This window comes from Coregonus clupeaformis, chromosome 36 (genome assembly GCF_020615455.1).
Source record: "Coregonus clupeaformis isolate EN_2021a chromosome 36, ASM2061545v1, whole genome shotgun sequence".
NCBI classification, from domain to species: domain Eukaryota; kingdom Metazoa; phylum Chordata; class Actinopteri; order Salmoniformes; family Salmonidae; genus Coregonus; species Coregonus clupeaformis.
The window spans coordinates 27,310,370-27,329,886 of NC_059227.1; the positions used below are offsets into that span (position 1 = coordinate 27,310,370).

Sequence of the window (19,517 nt, forward strand, 5' to 3'; positions counted from 1 at the left end):
GTCAATTATGTTACTTGATTTGCCGTACTGTAAATGTAATGTACATCTGAAATCATTTTTATGTATTTATGCTAATAGACTTTATGATAATGGTTTGGAGTTGAAGTTGGAGGACAGTGGATTTAACTTTTAGATCTAAATGAATAAGATGACATGGACGGGGGACGGGGGGGGATCCTAGATCAGCACCCCTACTCTGAGACGTTTGATACAATAATCACAAGCTCACTTCAATTGTGATAACTGCATAGATTAGTCTTTCCACAAGACTCTGTTATCTGTCTCCCAAGGACACTCTCAAGCATGACAATGCTCTATCTTCAGGAGCGCTGCTTATCTTTAGTCTACAGCTGAACAGTTTGTGCAGCTCAAGATGCCAGGTAAATGCCTTTGTAACCTTGTGCCCAAAGATTTCCTGTACTTGGGTTAACAAAGGCCACGTTTGACTTGTTGATCCACCAGACTTTTATTGGGTGGAAGTGTCTGGGAATGAAATTAATCTTTTTGTGATATTCTTTGTGATGTTACTGCAGTGTTCTTTCATGTGAGTGCATGTCCAGTTATTACACTGCATTGTTTGAGCATAGGAAATATGTTGATGCAAACTTTTCTACCTGACTGTCAGATGGCTATGTTCATTGTTAGACAGCCTACCTAGGTTTTAATCCATGAGTTTCTCATATCAGCTGCCTGAAACCATACCACAATGTACAATGAAGATTGAGCTGAGCTTCATAATTTCAGGCCGCTTTCTAAAAAAATATATATATATATCAAAAGAGGTCTTGTAGTTTCATCAGCTTCCTCTACTGTCCCTGGTTTCATTGCATCAGCGTAGTTTAAAACACTTTGGCCCTTACTCAATGTGGTCTCTGCTGCCCCCTTGGGGTCTCTCTAACAACTCCTTACCCAGTAGGGGGCGGGACCACATGTACCGGATGTTGATACAGTCTGCGGAACAGCTGTGAGAGAACAACAAAGCTGACGCGATATTTAGCGTCAGAATCGACGAGAAGGACAAAAATAACGTGAAAATACAACAACAAAACTGGATTCGAGGTTGATAAAGACTAGAAAAGTGGTCAAGAAAACCGGTTATTAACATTCGTGTCGACAAAACTCTGAAAATTACAGATTCAAGGTGAGAAAATGTTGGGCACGCGATGTTTCGTCGAGAACATTGGCTTTGTGTACTGTATGAGCTAGACCGTCTTTGATTGTACAAACTAGCCGTGAAATGCTATGCTGTCCATGTGTTTGTTATAAGAGACAACGATTGATAAACTTATAGTTTTGTTGTCAAAATCTGAATGAGGTCATGTTGTTGTTGACACAACTTAAATTAATTAAATCGCTTCACACTTCGATCAAGACTGATTGGCACTTGGCTCACAAAAAGCTACTATTTTGAAAAAAAAGGACTGACACAGCTGCCATTATGACCGCTGTTTACATTTCATATGTGCGCAGGTCTTGTTTAACCTCTCGATTACATGTTGTTCAATCAAACGTCGATTTAGTATGGAATGTTTTGCAACTCCAGTGGAAATGGCAACCGCTGCAATTCTCTGACGCAGTCACAATTCCTCCGCCCTTGTTTCTATGTAGAATGTACTTCCCCCCAAGGATTTGTCAACGTCAGCCAATGAAGACAACCGTTCACTATGAAACCGAATAGAAGATACACTTGTTAATTCTAGCCATCTTTGTAATCTTTGCTATGATGTGTTCACCTAAACTAGTTGTCATCCATGTTGATCTCAATAGGCTCGCACTATAACACAAATAACTCACCAACTGGGCACTATGTAGTCTCGAAAACCCAGTATGCATCTTTGTGAGTAGTTGTCTTATGTACACCTGTTTCAGTCTGAGCCACCCCCTCCCTGCTCTCCTCTGTTCAGCTGCTGTCAGAATGAGTGAGTGTCTTACAGGACTTATTTTCCCTTCCTAAAGGTTGGTCTCGGCTGACAACAGTACTATGGGCCGGATCTTCCTGGACCACATTGGCGGGACCCGCCTCTTCTCCTGCGCCAACTGTGACACCATCCTGACCAACCGCTCAGAGCTCATCTCCACGCGCTTCACTGGCGCCACGGGCCGGGCCTTCCTCTTCAACAAGGTGAGCCTGGTGACAGTTGACAACTTTACTGATTTTCCTGTGTTTTATATATATTTTCACACTGAGGTTGGAAATTTTGAAAATTATGATGATGCCCTTTTAGTGTAAGAGCTGTTTGAAAAGACCGCCTGAAATGTATGCCTGTTTTGGTGGGATGGAATTTTGGCCTGCCTGGTGACATCACCTGATGGTAAATTAGTTATTAGACTATTAAGAGAGTTCCAAACTGCTCTGCCTATAGCTAGTTTTACATTTTCCCCTCCCCACTCCCAGACATTCCTAGCATAATTCTTGCTTGAGAAATTGCTCTTTGCTAAGAAGCTATTTTTGTTTCTTTTTGACCATAAAAAATAATAAAAAATAAAGTAAGGTACTTAATTGTTACCCAGAAATGATTTAATAGTGAGATAAAAACAGATGCATGGACCTTTTTAATCGGTTATAGATAGAGTCCTGGGAAATACACCATGTCCTTACAGATAACACACAACATCATTTCATAATTCTTTAGCCTCGTTCCATGCTGTATGTGCTGTTGCAAACTCATTGTTAGGGCATACTTCTATGGGACAAGCTGCTAGTCACTCGCACATAGTGCACGCTTGTATTTTTCTTTATGTTGGTGTCCCTCTTGCGGGTTCAGATACTTTGTTGAATAAATATATATGTTTGTCACCCACAGGTGGTGAACCTGCAGTACAGCGAGGTGCAGGACCGTGTGATGCTGACGGGCAGACACATGGTGCGAGACGTCAGCTGCAAGAACTGCAACAGCAAGCTGGGCTGGATCTACGAGTTTGCCACAGAAGACAGTCAGCGCTACAAGGAAGGCCGCGTCATCCTCGAAAGGGCGCTAGTAAGGGAGAGCGAGGGCTTTGAGGAGCATGTGCCCTCTGATAACTCCTGAGTCCTCGTCCCCCCTTTCTGCCTTGTGAACCCAACGTCTTTCCCAATCCCCAGTGTCCCTACACTGCTCTCCCTATAGGCAACTACCTGTGTATCAGCTTCCCACCAGCAAGAATTGTGTAGAGCTAGACAATCCTGTCATTTAGTCCGCCCCTAACACACATTGTACACACAAAACATTTGAGAATGCACTTGCTCACAGGCTATACTGCTTGCGTATAATGTACATGCATTAGATTCTACACGATACATGTGTAGACATTGGAATACAGCTGCCCGAAGAGTAGGGGTTGTATCTTCTTATTGACCCTGAGTGGAGAGCAAGGGTGCATGGACAGATGCTGATGCCTTTATGTCAGTGTTACAGCTGTGTATGATAAAACAACCACTCAGTTGTGTGAGAGTGTGCTGGGGGTGTTCCACCATAAAATAAAAAAGCGTTGGGTCAAAAATTTGACCAGAAGATGAGTGATGGCTTTCCGCATTGTGATGCTTGTGATCAAGTAAGCTTGTGTTAGGATTCAATATTTACGTTTTATTTAGTGAGAATGGGTGTGAAAATGTATGAGGAAATAATATTTCAGAATTTTGTCATTAAAACCAGTTTCCATTTGCTTTTACTAACATGCTTTTTTGATTTGATAGTGATTTTTTAAATGTTATTTTTTTCGCGTTATAGAACTGACGTCAACCCTCACTTTGATCCCGATGATAAATGCATGTTTGTGTACTAAAGCCTCTCTCCACGTCTACCGCTGGAACGACAGCACACCTAGACTATAGAACCTATGATCAACCTCAAATGCTGACAATTGTGTAACAATTATCAAAAGACAACTTGACCATCGTGTAAATGTGACCAAAATACAATTTAATGGCATTGTTGATAATATTGCCATTTTAGGATTGGTCAGTGCTGTGTTTTCTTTTTGGGTTGTGTAGTCTTTTTGGGTTGTGTAGTCTTGCGATGCCATCCTTCCAATCCTCGTTCATCACTCCGCTATTGGAACGAAGGAACAAAATCGTGAGAAAGCCTGGAAATCAAACCTAGGGGTTGAGTTAAAGCTACTGTTTTTTCGTCGTCAAGGCCTCCGGGTTTATGAATTATTATAATAAAGAAATTGATCATATGAATCAACTTTACCTCTTGTATTGCATCACTTCTCTGATCAATATAGGACACTCATGAGGGAAGAGTATTTATTGGGTAGGACTACACACTCCTCGAAACAAGGGCTAGATTAAGTAGACACCTCAACACAAAGCATAAGGGTACAGGCACACAGATGAATTAACATACAGTAGAGGAAATTCATTGTCCTGTTGTCTGTCAAAAGTAGAACTCATGTATACTGTTTTACAGCAGAGCTCAATACATTAAAAAAGAATTTGCTGGGTTTTAGGCAGACAATCATATCCATTGTCATTCATTCGGCAACTGTTGACTCCCATTGAAAAACCATTGTCTGAAAATTCCAGATGGAGCCAATCTAAATGTGGCCACAGCCTTAGAATGCTAACAAAGTTGTACTCTGAAGGCTGACAGAAAACACAAAGGGTCATGTTCATCGTCTATTTTAGAGAGCTTTTTATTTTTCGTTACAGACATTTGCAAAATTTTCCATAGAATCAGGTTCACACTTTCCATTATCACTTGTTTTGATTAACTGCTTACAAGTTTCTGTAGAAAATAATGCAAAATGTTAACCCTTATTTTAATCATATAATTCAATGTTTTAAAGATCACACACAGGCCACCCATTCCTCTAATCCAGTTTATTCATCCTCAGCAAAAAGGGAAAATAATCAAATAAGAACATAAAAACAGAATTGTTCTTGTTTTATACATTTAACTAAATATGCAGCTCTATGCTAGTGTGTAAGTACATCAAAACAATATGGTTAAATAAAATGTATTTTAAGATACAGAAAGATTAATTTCGTACATTTTTCCATTAGCACTCGAGAGATGACGGGTCGCAGAAATATCAAAATAAAAAACCACCCACGACGCCACTCTACACATTGCTCCCGCCATCCTTCAAATCATTCCTCGCACCAGAGGAAGGGGGCCAGTAAGAGTCGAAGGAAGCAAGAGAGGGAAGGGAGGAAGAAGAATGAGATGAGCATTGGGACCAGCACACTCAAGTAAAGTGACTAGGGTAGTAGGAAGAAAATATGGAACAGACTAGCATACTACAAAAAAATGAAGCAATGTATTATGCATGCTTTCTAAGTGGTCTGCTAGTATGGCCATATGAAGAGAGCCATAGTTTGACAGTCCAATGAGTCGGGGGTTGTGTAGTGTGTATGTAAAGAAGGGAGTAAGAGTGCACAGGGTATTACAAAACAGAAAGAGCATTAACGGCAACAGCATCACTTATTCAAAGAGCAGCAGGCAGAGAAGGGCTTCTGCTTCAGAGAGGTTCTGTGTGTGAGTGACTCTAGTCCATTTGTTCAGACTAATCCATCAGAGAAGCGGAGGAGGAGAAGGCTGCAGTACAAGGGTTTGTGGTCCGGTTTGTTGTCAAACCAGTCTAGCAGAGTCTCATAAGAACAAACACGGCCACACAACAACTGACCCAGGTCCAGGGGGACGACGTCCTTAACACACACACTAATTCAATCCAAGAGCCATTGGGTGAAGAGGGAGGAGAAAGAAAGTGTGTGTGGGGGAGGGTAAAGGTCAATATCCCACCCCCCTACAACCTGAGGAGTGGTCAAGGGACAGACAGGGCTATGCTCCGTTCATCTGTCACCATTGATGACCAAGGAGCCGGTAAAGAGAGGTCAGTTTGATATAGAAAGTACTGGTGCAGACAGCCTTATCTTTCGTGATCAGTGAAACAAAGACCGAGGGGAAAGATTGTTGTTGAGCTATGGTTGCGCTGCTGTGTGATAAAAAAAATATATAAAAATAAAAAGAGTTAGCCAGCTAACTTGCCTAAATATTGTGAAATAACTTAATTCTTAAGAAAGATAAGCTTGAAATGGGCATGGTCCAATTTACTCAACAACCAAAAACACATATCTAAGTTTAGCTTTCTTAAATGAACCTGAACAGCAGTAGTTATTTCTGTTAGCTGGCTAACCCATTGATCCTGCTTTGTAGTATACCCCTCTGGCGAGTTAAGGCTGCGTGAAAACGAACGTGTGATAGTGACTGAGTGTGGCTCCAGAGGTTGCCATGGTGACCGTGTCCAAGGCAGGGTCCAAACTGTCCCCCTCTGGAGGGGTCAAGACTAACAGGAGTGGGTCAACAACCCTCAGCTCCAGAATGGTGGGGTAAGTGTGGTTCTATTACAACCATGCTCTCTCCCTCTTCTTCCCCTTCCCTCCCCTCCCACTCTCTCTCTCTCTCTCTCTCTCTCTCTCTCTCTCTTTCATCCCCCTCTCTCTTTAAGTGCATTTTCTCTGTTGTGTGGATGGGTGGCGACGGGCGGGCAGTGGGGGCAACTCAAGAGCACTCTTCTCCGATGCGTTGGCACGAGCGGCCCACCTTGCGGTCCAGCTTCACCATCTTGAGGACGGCCTCCTCGCGGCCGCGTCCCAGGTGGTCGAACAGGCAGTCATGCTGCTCAGGTAGACGGTGGAGCATGCAGAACACGTAGCCTAGAAGACAAAAGAAAGGACAGAGGGAAAATATGAGAGAAAGAGGGAGGCGGAAAACAACAAAGAGACAGAGAAAAATAGATTATGTAAAAATCTGTTACAGTGAGGAGACACATGGAAGCCATGGGCAGACGTGTTCAGATGCGTTTGCGCTGTTCCCATGTAGTACTGACCGCAGCGACAGGAGCCCAGTTCCTGCTGTACCAGCTCCAGTTTGGTTTGGCAGCGATAGCAGCGCCGGCGGTTTTTCTGCTTGGGCCCTCGGCTAGGCTCCTCGCTCGCCGCCTCCCCCTCCAAGTCCCGCCGTGCCCGTTTCTCTGGTGACGCCTCACTCTCCGACCCTGAAGCTGAAAGGGCAGAAGGTTACGCGGTTACAGAGTAACCGTGGGACGTACAATATTGCACGGACATATACACAGAGAGCAGGAGCATGGCTGTACCTGATTCGCAAGGACGTTTTGTGGGTGTACAGAGGGTGCCTTGGGCTGTTTCTGTGCATGACGATACTCCTGGAGGAGGAAGAGCAAGACAAGGGAATCATTCCTCATTGATCAAGAGCCCAAATGTGTGTCACCTAGACCAAGATGTTTTGGAGCCAGAAAGAAAATACCAGAACCTTGAAGGACTTAAGACCTTGTGGCAGTGTTATGCAACCAGATAAGCTCAAATCCATGTCAAATCCTGACATGCCAAGTCTATTTATGTCAACATATCGCTTGACTTACATTCTTAACATGGAGGTAAAAAAAATAACTAGGGATGTGCATATTTGCCTTTCAAGATGATTCGACAGGTCTCTAGATACATTGGCTCCGATACGTTCCAGGAACGATACATTTTTAGTTTGAAACGAGTCTGTGCAATTCAGTTTGATTAGAGAACAAATCGATTCGATGCACAAACATTTGTTGCATAAACATTACTTTTTTTATTCTAAATTAAAATCTGCTGCTGATGGAGCTCATGAACTGGGCCTCTCTAAGATGGATCGGTCTGAGCTGACTTGTGTATGTTTGTCTAAATCAAATAACATTTTATTGGCCCCATGCGCCGAATACAACAGGTGTAGACTTTACAGTGAAATGCTTACTTACGAGCCCATTCCCAACAGTGTTAAAAAGTAAGACAAATATTTGCTAAAGGAAATAGTAACAGAAAAACTCAAACAAGGCTATACTTTGGTTTTGAAATCATTATCACCCACTAATTCACTTGTCATTTTAGCAGATTAGGTGCTTGAGCTAGTAATGTATCAATATTTATTGTATAAAAATTAGCTATGACATAGCCAATGAATATATAGCACAATTTGGATTTCACCCCCCATCTCAAAATCAAATGGTTTTGACCGTTCGGAAGTGTTCTTTACGGAGTGATCTTGTCCTCTCGCGTCGGCCATGCAGTGCGCCTTGCAAAAGATATTGCTGTCCTCGTTAGTAAATTCTCAACTTTACCCTGTATATAAAAAAATTATCATATACACTGATTGTTAAAAGCAAAACTACCTAAACTATTGCTGATGGTGAACCTGAAAAATCGAAATATAATATATATTGGAAGCCCCAATTCTGTAGGTATAGCCAGATGAGAGTTGTCTCCTATAGATTACTTTTATTCCTGTAAAACACCCTTTTTAACAGCACATAGATAACAATAACCTAGCAAATTACATAGGTTGTCACAACTAATAAAGCCTAATATCATGCAAGTGATTTTAGCATTTGAATGCCAAAAGTGCCGCGCAGATGTGTAAGATCAGGAACAGGATGCCTACCTCGCGTTGGTCAGCGCGCGAAGCTGGGCAGTGTGTTCAGTTTAAAACTAGGCTACCGCTATTGCCTGGGCTTGTTCGCCATGCAAAATGACTTGTAGATCAATGACTGTCAACACAGTTACATGCAGTTCGACACTGAAGGAGAGAGGAATTCAGTTGTCACAAAATATGAGTTATTTTCTGAAAGTAGAAAGAATGTAATATGAGCAAAACGTTTTAGTGAACCGGCGATTCGTTATGTTTGAATCTACTTTCTGACCGATGCATGCTTTATTTGGATCGGTTTTGGTTCCACGGACCGATGCACTTGGATCTTAAACATTTTAAATCGGGGACCGATGCGTATTGGTGAATCGTTACATCCCTAAAAAATACCAAAAACGCAACAAGATACTACAATTGGTTGAAAACTGGAGATCTTAAGTGAAATCCTGGGAGAACCAAGCAGGTCTTAAAAGATGGTCAGTGTGACCATGTTGCCCCACTATGATTCCTATCTGGGCCAGGCTTAGTAAATGTATTGCCAGCAGAGTGACACACACACACACACACACACAGAGCACCACTCCTCCCAAGGTAGAAATAGAAGCAGGCTGTCACCAGATCAGTCCAACCTTGCAGACCTCTGCCAACACTTCATGAAATACACATGGTATATACACTCCCCTCCATATCTTATTTGACAGCGAAGCAAAAATGTTTGCAATTGTGTCTATACTCCAGCATTTTGGATTTGAGATCAAATGTTCCACGAGGCGACAGTACGGAATGTCACCTTTTATTTGAGGGTATTTCCATTAGTGCTGGTTGGTATACTGTATTTTACTATATACACACCGGTATTGATGCACTGTTTGGGTTTTTACTTTACCTTCTATAAACGGTATTTGAATGTTTGGTTTGTTAAAATGTGATTGAATAGTTTACACAGCTACTTTAGTCATCCCTCTCTGCCATCTTTCTCCATGCCACTTTCCACACAGACCTAGCCCCGTCACTCAAGGAGCACATTTGTTGTTGCTTGACCACGAGAAACTTGCGTTCAGTCTGCATGGTCAATGCAGCACATGCAACAATGTTTATGACAACGATGTTATTTCCACTTTGCTTCTTAATATAAACCTTAGCAAGTTTTAGCTAAATTGTGTTATACGCTAATGCTAAATCGAAGTTAGCTGGCTAGCTAATATATGTACGAGTCGGAGCAAACGTATCTAGCTATACAGCCTGATAGCAGTGATTGTGTAGGCCTAAATCAGCATGTTTGTGCAACAGTATCTTCTAAATCAAAGAGGAATAGGCGAAGCATGAATATGTTGGCTACATGAAAAAACATTTAATCTAGCCAAAGATTATATGGTCCCCTAGGAAACACTGACCAACACTTTGGTTCCTACCCTGCCACAATAACTCCTCCCTAGCATTTTCATTTGTTGTCATGTCAAACACTGTATTGAAAGTGCCTACTATTAGACACTCGCACACTACTTAAGACACTCGCAACTAATTCAAAACCAACTGGTGGGTCGCGGGAGGTTTTGAATGGGTTGCAAGTGTCTGAGTCAAAATAATAAGTGTCGCGACCCACCAGCTGAAAAATCGCTGCGTGCTAGTAATATGGGACCAAATACTACATTTCTTACTACTTTAATACACCATCAGTGAATTTGTTCAAATACTTATGATTTCTCCAAATAGCGGGACTAGATACATAAAGTTCTTTCAATTTAAATGGTGAAACAGACATGTATGAAAATACCCCCCCCAAAAAAACGGACATCCTATACTGTCGCCTCATATATAACATTTGATCTCAAATCCAAAATACTGTAGCACAGAGCCAAATTTATACATTTTAGCTTCACCTGTCCAATGAAATACGGAGGTGAGTGTATGTGGACTAAAGCGTGCACTCTCCTTTCTTCCTTATTGACATCTAATACTAAGAGATAAGGCATTTGATAAGTGTTTGACCATATAGACTGAAGATGTATATACAGTGCATTCGGAAAGTATTCAGACCCCTTGACTTTTTCCACTTTGTTACGTTACAACCTTATTCTAAAAATGATTAAATTGCCCACCCCCTCCCTCCCCTCAATTTACACACAATACCCGTTAAAGACAAAGTAAAAACAGGTTGAGACATTTTTTAAAAATGTATTACAAATAACAAACGGAAATCTCATTTACATAAGTATTCAGACCCTTTACTCTGAACTTTGTTGAAGCACCTTTGGCAGCGATTACATCAGAGTCTTCTTGGGTATGACGCTACAAGCTTGACACACCTGTATTTGGGGAGTTTCTCCCATTCTTCTCTGCAGATCCTCTCAAGCTCTGTCAGGTTGAATGGGGAGCGTCGCTGCACAGCCGTTTTCAGGTCTCTCCAGATGTTCGATCGGGTTCAAGTCTGGGCTCTGGCTGGGCCACTCAAGGACATTCAGAGACTTGTTCTTAAGCCACTCATGCGTTGTCTTGGCTGTGTGCTTAGGGTTGTTGTCCTGTAGGAAGGTGAACCTTCGCCCCAGTCTGAGGTCCTGAGCGCTCTGGAGCAGGTTTTCATCAAGGATCTCTCTGTACTTTGCTCCGTTCATCGTTCCCTCGATCCTGACTAGTCTCCCAGTCCCTGCCGCTGAAAAACATCCCCACAACATGATGCTGCCACCACCATGCTTCACTGTAGGGATGGTGCCAGGTTTCCTCCAGAAGTGACACTTGGCATTCAGGCCAAATAGTTCAATCTTGGTTTCATCAGACCAGAGGATCTTGTTTCTCATGGTCTGAGAGTCCGTTAGGTGCCTTTTGGCAAACTCCAAGCGGGCTGTCATGTGCCTTTTACTGAGGAGTGGCTTCCGTCTGGCCACTACCATAAAGGCCTGATTGGTGGAGTGCTGCAGAGATGGTTGTCCTTCTGGAAGGTTCTCCCATCTCTACAGAAGAACTCTGAAGCTCTGTCAGAGTGACCATTGGGTTATTGGTCACCTCCCTGACCAAGGCCCTTCTCCCACGATTGCTCAGTTTGGCCGGGCGGCCAGCTGTAGGAAGAATCTTGGTGGTTCCAAACTTCTTCCATTTAAGAATGATGGAGGCCACTGTTCTTGGTGACCTTCAATGCTGCAGAAATGTTTTGGTACCCTTCCCTAGATCTGTGCCTTGACACAATCCTGTCTCGGAGCTCTACAGACAATTCCTTCGACCTCATCACTTGGTTTTTGCTCTGACATGCACTGTCAACTGTGGGAACTTATATAGACAGGTGTGTGCCTTTCCAAATCATATCCAATCAATTTAATTTACCAAATGTGGACTCCAATCAAATTGTAGAAACATCTCAAGGATGATCAATGGAAACAGGATGCACCTGAGCTCAATTTAGAGTCTCATAGCAAAGGGTCTGAATACTTAGGTAAATAAGGTATCTGTATATTTTTTATAAATGTCCAAACATTTCTAAAAACCTATTTTCGCTTTCTCATTATGGGGTATTGTGTCCATTTTAGAATAAGGCTGTAATGTAACAAACTGTGAAAAAAGGGAAGGGGTCTGAATACTTTCCAAATGCACTGTATAAACCATATAGATTGAAAATGCTGAAGAGTGAGGGTCCAGTCTGATGAGATTTAGTTAGGACTTTGTGTGATTGCATGACTGACAATGATCTCAGCTATGGTAAATCATTCAAAAGTTTCAGAATGTGCGCCACCTCAAAACTCAAAGTTGTGGACCCCCCTTCTTACCCTCCTGTGTAGGTGATAATGTGGGGACAGGGTCTTCGGTTGACACCGACGGCTGCTCGGAGCTAGTGGGTGGTGACGACGATAGGGATTGGCTACCGTTGCTGCTCGTCTCGCCACTGAAGACAGCCGATTGGCTACTGCCAGTGCTCGGGCTGGGCTTTGAGGTGCAGTCCTCATCTGTCTGCTTCTGCTCGATATCTGAAAGAACGATGAAATAATGCTTTTTAGTGCCTCCAGCACTACATCCTGTACATTGGCTCTTAACAGACCAGCTGCTTCAGAGCATTAGTACATACAAACATACACATGTGGGGGCATGCGTCACCATTTCCTCTCCCCAGAACATAATTCAGAATCCCAGATAGTCTGGCCTGAGAGGAGGTCAATACCTCAGAATGACCCTTCAGCATGATTAGGGCTGTGGCGGTCACAAAATTCCGTCAGCCGGTGATTGTCAAGCAAATAACTGTCGGTCTCACGGTAATTGACTGTTAATTAACAAACACATTTAGCATCTCCTGACTTCCACACATAGCCTACAAGCCACTGATGCAGTCCTTTGGAACATCTACATTTTAAAAAGTCTAATAAATCCATGTAATATAGCCTACACCTTCACAATAAATCCATTATTTATTTTAGACAGAAGAAGCATAATATGATGAAAAAGTAGTCCATTTAAGAACAGAATAGCATACTCTGAGTTGTCCTTATGTTAGGTACTGATGTGGCTATGCCAAATGGCTGTGGGCTACACTAGTTCATTTAGCAGACAAGATTTGCTTAGAATTCCACAGCATTATTTTATAGTATGAAGAATACAATTGAACAAAGCTGAATAAAATAGAAATAATTTCTCCAAACGATTTGCGTGAGTGCACATATGCGGCTATTCTGTGTTGAGCGGTTAACAAAGAAATAGGTACTCCTATATGCTTAATTTAGAGTTAATGTAACTTCAGTTGTTCTACAAACGTTGGGCTATATGTTTTGATTTTCTATACATTTTAAGGCTGCATTTTAAGTCGCTTGAAAGGCATGAGCTTTGCTTTGTTTTTTGCGCAGGCTGTACACACTTCATTAGTCTCTCATTCACAATTTGACAAGCACTTGCTGATGCCTCAAATTTCAATTTGTGGCCATAATGCACCCTAAGAAAATCCATGCCTTTGTTGTGCCCTTCTCCCTGAATGCGCGCTCCGAAGCACTCACTGAGTGCTGTGTGCTCTCCATCACGTGATCGGTCTATCTCACAGGCTACAAGTGAAGACAGACACATCGGGGACGCAACTGCGCGCGTCCTTATCCAATTCTGAGGTGCATATTGAAAGAACTGTCCACATTTACTTTCTGTCAGCCAACAAGATGAGTAGGCCTAACGAACAGCAAAAGCACTAGCCTATGTCAATCTACTATCCCCCATAGTATAAAAGTTGACCTATTCTATTCTGTGCGAGAAATACATTTATTGACATTATAAGCGCAGCAATGCGCACATGGCAGTAGGCTATTAATGGGAATGTTCCATTAGCGGGAAAACACCATTATCAAAAGTGACCGCAAATGCCATTATGCATGTAATGCTTTTATTATAAAAAGGTGCATTTTTATGGTGAACATTATCTTCCCCAAACTTGAAACTCACGTGCTGCTTATGTATGCCAGTTAGGCTCTAAACCCCTTGTAAAGCGGATTAATGTGCTTAATTTTAAGAAGTTATTTGGACACTTTAGTTACAAACCTTATCAAAACAAATAGGCCTATGGGCTAGGCAACACGAGGTGTGCGACCATGATCTGAAAAAGTTGCATATGTAAGTGATAATATATAATTCACAAGTGATAGGCTAATATTGTCACTCATCAGACTATTCTTGATTTCATCTTTGCATATACTAAATAATATAGGTGTGAAATTTTCAGAATGGATCATTATCATGCACCTGTCTCGAAACAGGGGCAGCGGGAAAAAATACATGTCATCTATGCACTTAAATAGCGGATGGAGGACGTTTTTCCTGTGATTCATTTTCATGCCAGCCAGGTAGGCTATGCTAAGATAAGCAATGTGCTAAATATTAGGAAAGCTGAAAAATAAATCAATATAGTAGGCCTAGCCTATTGAAAGCTGAAGAGATCCTCCTCTATTTAGAGGCCATACCTCTGTTTTCTCATGCAATTGCATAGCCTATAGAAATGTTTCACAACATAAGCTCTCATGAAGTGTCTGATTCGATTTTCAAAACATTTTCATTGATGTCAGAGTGATTAGAGGGACAATAGTGCTGAGTACCAGGCAGTTAGCAAGTTTGGTAGGCTACTAATGACAAGCAGCAGCATCAGAGCTTGGAGAAGCCTAATTACCGTGACTAAACGGTCACATGGAATTTGACTGCCTTCATGTCTCGTGACCGTCGGTGTGGCGGTAATACGGTCACCGCAACAGCCCTGAGCATGACCCCATTTTAGGCTACCAGGGAGTCTATCCATCAACTCCACAAACCCAGAGGGCTGCACAAGTCAAAAAGCAGTTGGGCCTTATCTTAATCCTCTATAGAACCCATTTCTGCTGTCACTGTGCTCTTGTGTATTGAATCTATTCTAGGCAATGTTGCTGCTGAAAAGGACTAAAGAAGCCCATCTCAAAACTTCAGTCACAATCTCCATTTTACAGCTGCAATCTTTTACCACAGGAGTATTGAGAGCCAACACCCCGACATACAGCAAAGCATGAGATCAGACCTGAGCAAATATTTTTCCTGACACCAGTCTTATTCTTGAGATAGCTATTATGTCAGTGAGAAGTCCATCTGTAAATAGGGTTTAGGCCCTTTTTGGATTCTGTAAATAGCCTAGTATTTTTACTGCATGCCTTTGGAATATTTCACATGGATTTTTTTTACCATAAAGGAAAGTACATTACTTCTACAAAATATATCTAACATACCAATAAATGTAAGCTAATCGAGGTGTAAAATAAAACGGCATTTCCATACAGCAGAGACATCACATGACAGGCAGTAATCTGCACCAGGCCGCACACCCCCTTCTGATGTCTCAGGTACACACAGGGCTCTGCCACATAACAGAAACCCATTGTCCTCCACACATATGGGAATTTAATTGGCTTGCGCAAGGAACGGCAAGACTTACCAGCAAAACATTTTGAGCAGAGGTTCATGGTTTTACTGGACCTGGGGAGAAAAAAATAAAAAGTCAGTCAGTCCCAGAAAGGAATGGTACCAAGGTGGAGAGATGGCCAAACAGGATAAAGGCTCACTAGACACACTTCGGTCAATGCAATCTGTCCCTCTTATTTGCAACAAAATCACACAAAAAAAACAATTTAAATGCATTTCAATTGCTCTCGAGACGCTCAAACCTGACCACTTTTTTGATACCCAGACAGTCAGACTGCTCTGAGGTTGCCATAGCTACGGAAAGTGAGTGAAAACAAACATATGGCAGGGGTGAAAGATGACAGAAAGTCATGGCAGGGAAGAAGAGAAGGGGGAAACAAACAAAGGCGGGGGTGGGGTAGAGGTTGTCGCAAACAGTTGAAAAGGGAATGAGCATAAGGTAGCAATAAAGTCAATATTTTTACAGCAACAAATGATAGCTAGGCCTACACCATTGCATTCCTTTGATATTACCTCTCACTGGTTAACAAGCTAATCAGTCCAGGCTAATCAAATATGCCAAGAAGCCTATCCTGACAGGGGCTTTGACTTTTAGGACAAGTGACCAACCGCCATTGACATGGGTTCATTACTGACTGAAGTTGGCTAGTCAACTCAACATGGATAACAACTATTACAGAAGCTCTTTGTGTATCAATCACATTTTTTCATTACTGTACGTATACATTACAAAATGTTGTGGTCAGAAATAGCCTAGAGAAAATATAGGCCTAGACAGAAAAAATGTGTCTAAAATCAGACAGAGGTTCACTTCTCTCACAATCCTAATGATGTGTAATGGGCTAACTCACGACATAGCAGACTCAACTCCATGATTTAGTCCTTTTAGCAGACGCTCTTATCCAGAGCGACTTACAGTTAGCGAGTGCATATTTTTTTTCATACTGGCCCCCCGTGGGAATCGAACCCACAACCCTGGCGTTGCAAGCGCCATGCTCTACCAACTGAGCTACACGGGACCACGAACACAACCGAATACCCTTCCACATAGCCTCAAAAACCTGTTCAACTCAAATCTAACAAATCTACATCTCCCACTAAACATGCACCATTTTCTCAGGCTTTCCTTTCAATCCTTTCCTCAATGACATCACGTTTCCAGTGGTAGGCTAATGGTTGTTCTCATTCTGGACCTCTGACACTCACTTTAATAGGAGGTCACAATGCATAATGCTGGGATGTTTCTGTTCAGGGCTGTGTGAGCCCTGTCAATATGGGAAAGGCTGGAACTCCATAGGGTATTCAGCCCATTGTGCCCTCAGGAGGGAATGTGACCAATGCAGTGTTCTAATTGACCTGGGATACATTTAGGACTCGTCCTACCATGACCTTAACTGCAATTTGACTTTTCCTCCCTACATCACGTGTCATTCAGTGGTACAGTAACTGGACCTGAACTGAGAAGAGGATTTGCAGTATCCCTAGAAAGGCCTCAATCATAGATGAGCATTCTGACCAGCCCCATGCTAGCCTAATCCTTGAATTCTTGCACTACATTGAAGATGTGTTTGCCTACCCACTTTAATGTAACCTAATGTCATGTCCTCCTTCGCTCCCCATCTCGATAAGGGCTTCAACTGAGCTAACATGTTCATCAAAACAGAATATCAGTCTAGAATGGTCCATCACTATCAAAATAATATTCCTTTGAATTCAGTCACATTAATATGCACAGGCTCCATTTTACCAGAGAAGAACCAACTGACCTAAAAACAGGAGTTGGAAATTCAGCCCAGATTTCTTGAAACTAGCCCACTTCTAAAGGCGAAGCCTATATCCTGCAGTCTCGAGATACAGACTCCCCTCCAAATGTTTAATGAGACCTCAAACTGAAGAGGATGTTTGTTCCTGACTCTAGCTGCTGTAATCAGGCATATTCAGAAAGAGAGATAGTTTGAACACACAGCAGGGAAGGGCTACAAAGAAAGCCGGAGGGCTTCAGAGGGAAAAACTGTGACAAGCTTCAGACGCCTCGAACCAGGTGTTGACCATAAGAGCCGTAAACATGCTTCCGATTGTGTCACCTGACATTGACAGGTGTGAGTAATTCCCAGTTTGCGCACAACACACCCTAAAGATCAGTGTGACTAGTTAGAGAGCATGGCACAAGAAAGAAGGGCAGGGTTTTAGTACATAAAATCATCCAGGGATTAATATCCCAGAGTCCTCCTCTGATTGCTACTTATGGTGCTTTCAAGACATGACGTCAGTGATCTTTTAGATGGAACTCTAGAAAGATGCCCGAGTTTCCGACCTGGAACTCAAGTCGTAAACGATTTTTTCAACAGTCGGGAGCTCGTTTTTTTCCGAGTTCCCAGTTGTTTTGAACGCAGTAAAGTCAGAGATTTCCGAGTTCCCCATTGTTTTGAACGTGGCAATAGTTGCACATACAGGAAGAACTGTCCAGTTCAAACAAAGCCCCCATTTTTAATCTTAGTAGGCTATACACTTTGGTTGGTCGCTCGATTTCACAAAAGATGATTTAATGTTACATTTTCTGCCAAAATGGACTCGATTAAATGACATTAAAGAAACATTTCCGGTATGTAATCACAACTTCACTGGAATGTGAGGGAGGAACGTGCTGTAACTTGATAACTAATGTGGTTACACAGCAATTACAGTCTAAAATATTGGATACAAAGTCAACGTTTCATCTTCAGTTAGGATATCATAGCTATGACTGGATACATTTCCATTTAAGGAGACATTGCCTAACTAGAGCGAATGATGAACAGATTATAACAAGAAAACGTAACATAAAACGTTCAGAACCACAGAACATGATTCGACGCTTTGATAGATCTACACTCATTGATAGAGGATAAAAAGACCAAACCTAAAAAATCAGATAGGAATCAGTTTTGTAACTCAAACATTTGCCCCAACCCCCACCCGGTATGCCCAACATAACAACAATGGCTTTAGCCTAGGCTACATTCATTCCCATCCCCATTAATACTACAATAAACCATCTCCACAATACATTATGTGCGACATCTTACCCCCAAAATCCACATGGACACCGAGGTGGTAAGGGTTTGCTGCGCTCACTACCAGTATCCCCCATGACTTCAATAAAATGATCAAGGGTACGCAAGGCTGGGGATGAGACAGGGGCCTTGTCGTTGTAAAGGATCTTCAGCCAACTCAAGTAGCAAATATCCGCTTCTATAAATAGTCCTCAGTCAAATTGGACAACGAAGGTGGATGGCTTTGCCGACACGAGCGGCCACAGGGATCCGAATAGTCCTAAACAGCTCAGATTGGATTAATTGATCATCCAAGTGTCCTCACTGGACTCAAAGCAATCAGCTGGAGCTCGGCTACTACTAACAGCCACAGAGGGGGTGTTAACGATTTGTCCAACCTGTAACATGAAAGATACAACACAAAACATAAACACCACAACAACAAATATTTCAAACAATCTCATTATTAAATCACGCGTATTCGACACAGAGTAAGCAGCAGTCACATCGAAAATCTTTCCACTTACACCATGTGCTGTGTCCCCCAATCTTCAGTGGGCCGAACTGTACAAAGTAAGCGGTTCAGGAAACTACCGGTACCTACACCTTCATTGTGGCTCAAATTTAGAATGAACGTACACTGTGTCCTATCAATAGAATCAAAATGGCGTTCATTGAAGGCAATTCCCCCTAGTGTTTTGGATTAACGAATGTAAACACACACACAAACTATATGGATTCATGTATTTTAAACAGAAGCAATATAAAACAGTTTATTTCCTTACTTCACGGTTTGAATCTTTGAAAATAATTATTACCGAAGCGCGATTATGAATACGTCCCAACCCATTGGTCTTTTTGGGACAAACCAAAACATGAATCAGCTGTGAAGCAGGAGGATCACAAAATCCATTTCACGTCAGAGTAGGTATTTGCACAACTCATATTATTCGAAGTCACTTACCTATCTAAATATATGGATCAAACATATTGCTCACCGAACATTTGCAATTGGAGTGCTTGAAGCATGAACAAGCATTCTTGAGATACAATTTGTTTGGAATCTATCCCATCCCCCCCTTGTAGTCTAACCCCTCCCTTGAGAGTATTACATCTTTCAAACAGTACAAATTGGAAATAAAGTTACAGTATTGTGTAATACATATGTCTAAATACAAAGACATACTGACTT

At 42.0% G+C, this 19,517-nt stretch overlaps 2 protein-coding genes across 7 annotated transcripts; one reads left to right on the forward strand and one right to left on the reverse strand.

The window, feature by feature from the left end:
- Nucleotides 1–940: 940 nt before the first annotated feature.
- LOC121552300 (protein yippee-like 5) lies at nucleotides 941–4,171 on the forward strand. The gene is made up of 3 exons (XM_041865104.2): nucleotides 941–1,141; nucleotides 1,957–2,122; nucleotides 2,805–4,171. The coding sequence occupies exons 2-3, from the start codon at nucleotides 1,982–1,984 to the stop codon at nucleotides 3,027–3,029; spliced, it is 366 nt and encodes a 121-aa protein (XP_041721038.1). The 5' UTR covers nucleotides 941–1,141; nucleotides 1,957–1,981; the 3' UTR covers nucleotides 3,030–4,171.
- A 421-nt stretch (nucleotides 4,172–4,592) lies between these two features.
- LOC121552299 (AN1-type zinc finger protein 3) lies at nucleotides 4,593–19,379 on the reverse strand. Of its 6 annotated transcripts, none has more exons than XM_041865100.2 (7): nucleotides 19,324–19,370; nucleotides 18,359–18,723; nucleotides 15,307–15,347; nucleotides 12,155–12,352; nucleotides 7,081–7,149; nucleotides 6,814–6,987; nucleotides 4,593–6,640 (listed from the first exon to the last, which is right to left on the reverse strand). In XM_041865100.2, exons 2-7 carry the CDS (start codon nucleotides 18,421–18,423, stop codon nucleotides 6,486–6,488), a joined length of 702 nt encoding a protein of 233 aa, XP_041721034.1. In that variant the 5' UTR covers nucleotides 18,424–18,723; nucleotides 19,324–19,370; the 3' UTR covers nucleotides 4,593–6,485. The 6 variants fall into 6 exon arrangements, with proteins under 6 accessions (XP_041721034.1, XP_041721033.1, XP_041721032.1 ...); XM_041865099.2 differs by having other exon boundaries at nucleotides 19,290–19,361; XM_041865098.2 differs by lacking the exon at nucleotides 19,324–19,370 and adding an exon at nucleotides 18,853–19,104.
- Nucleotides 19,380–19,517: the final 138 nt, after the last annotated feature.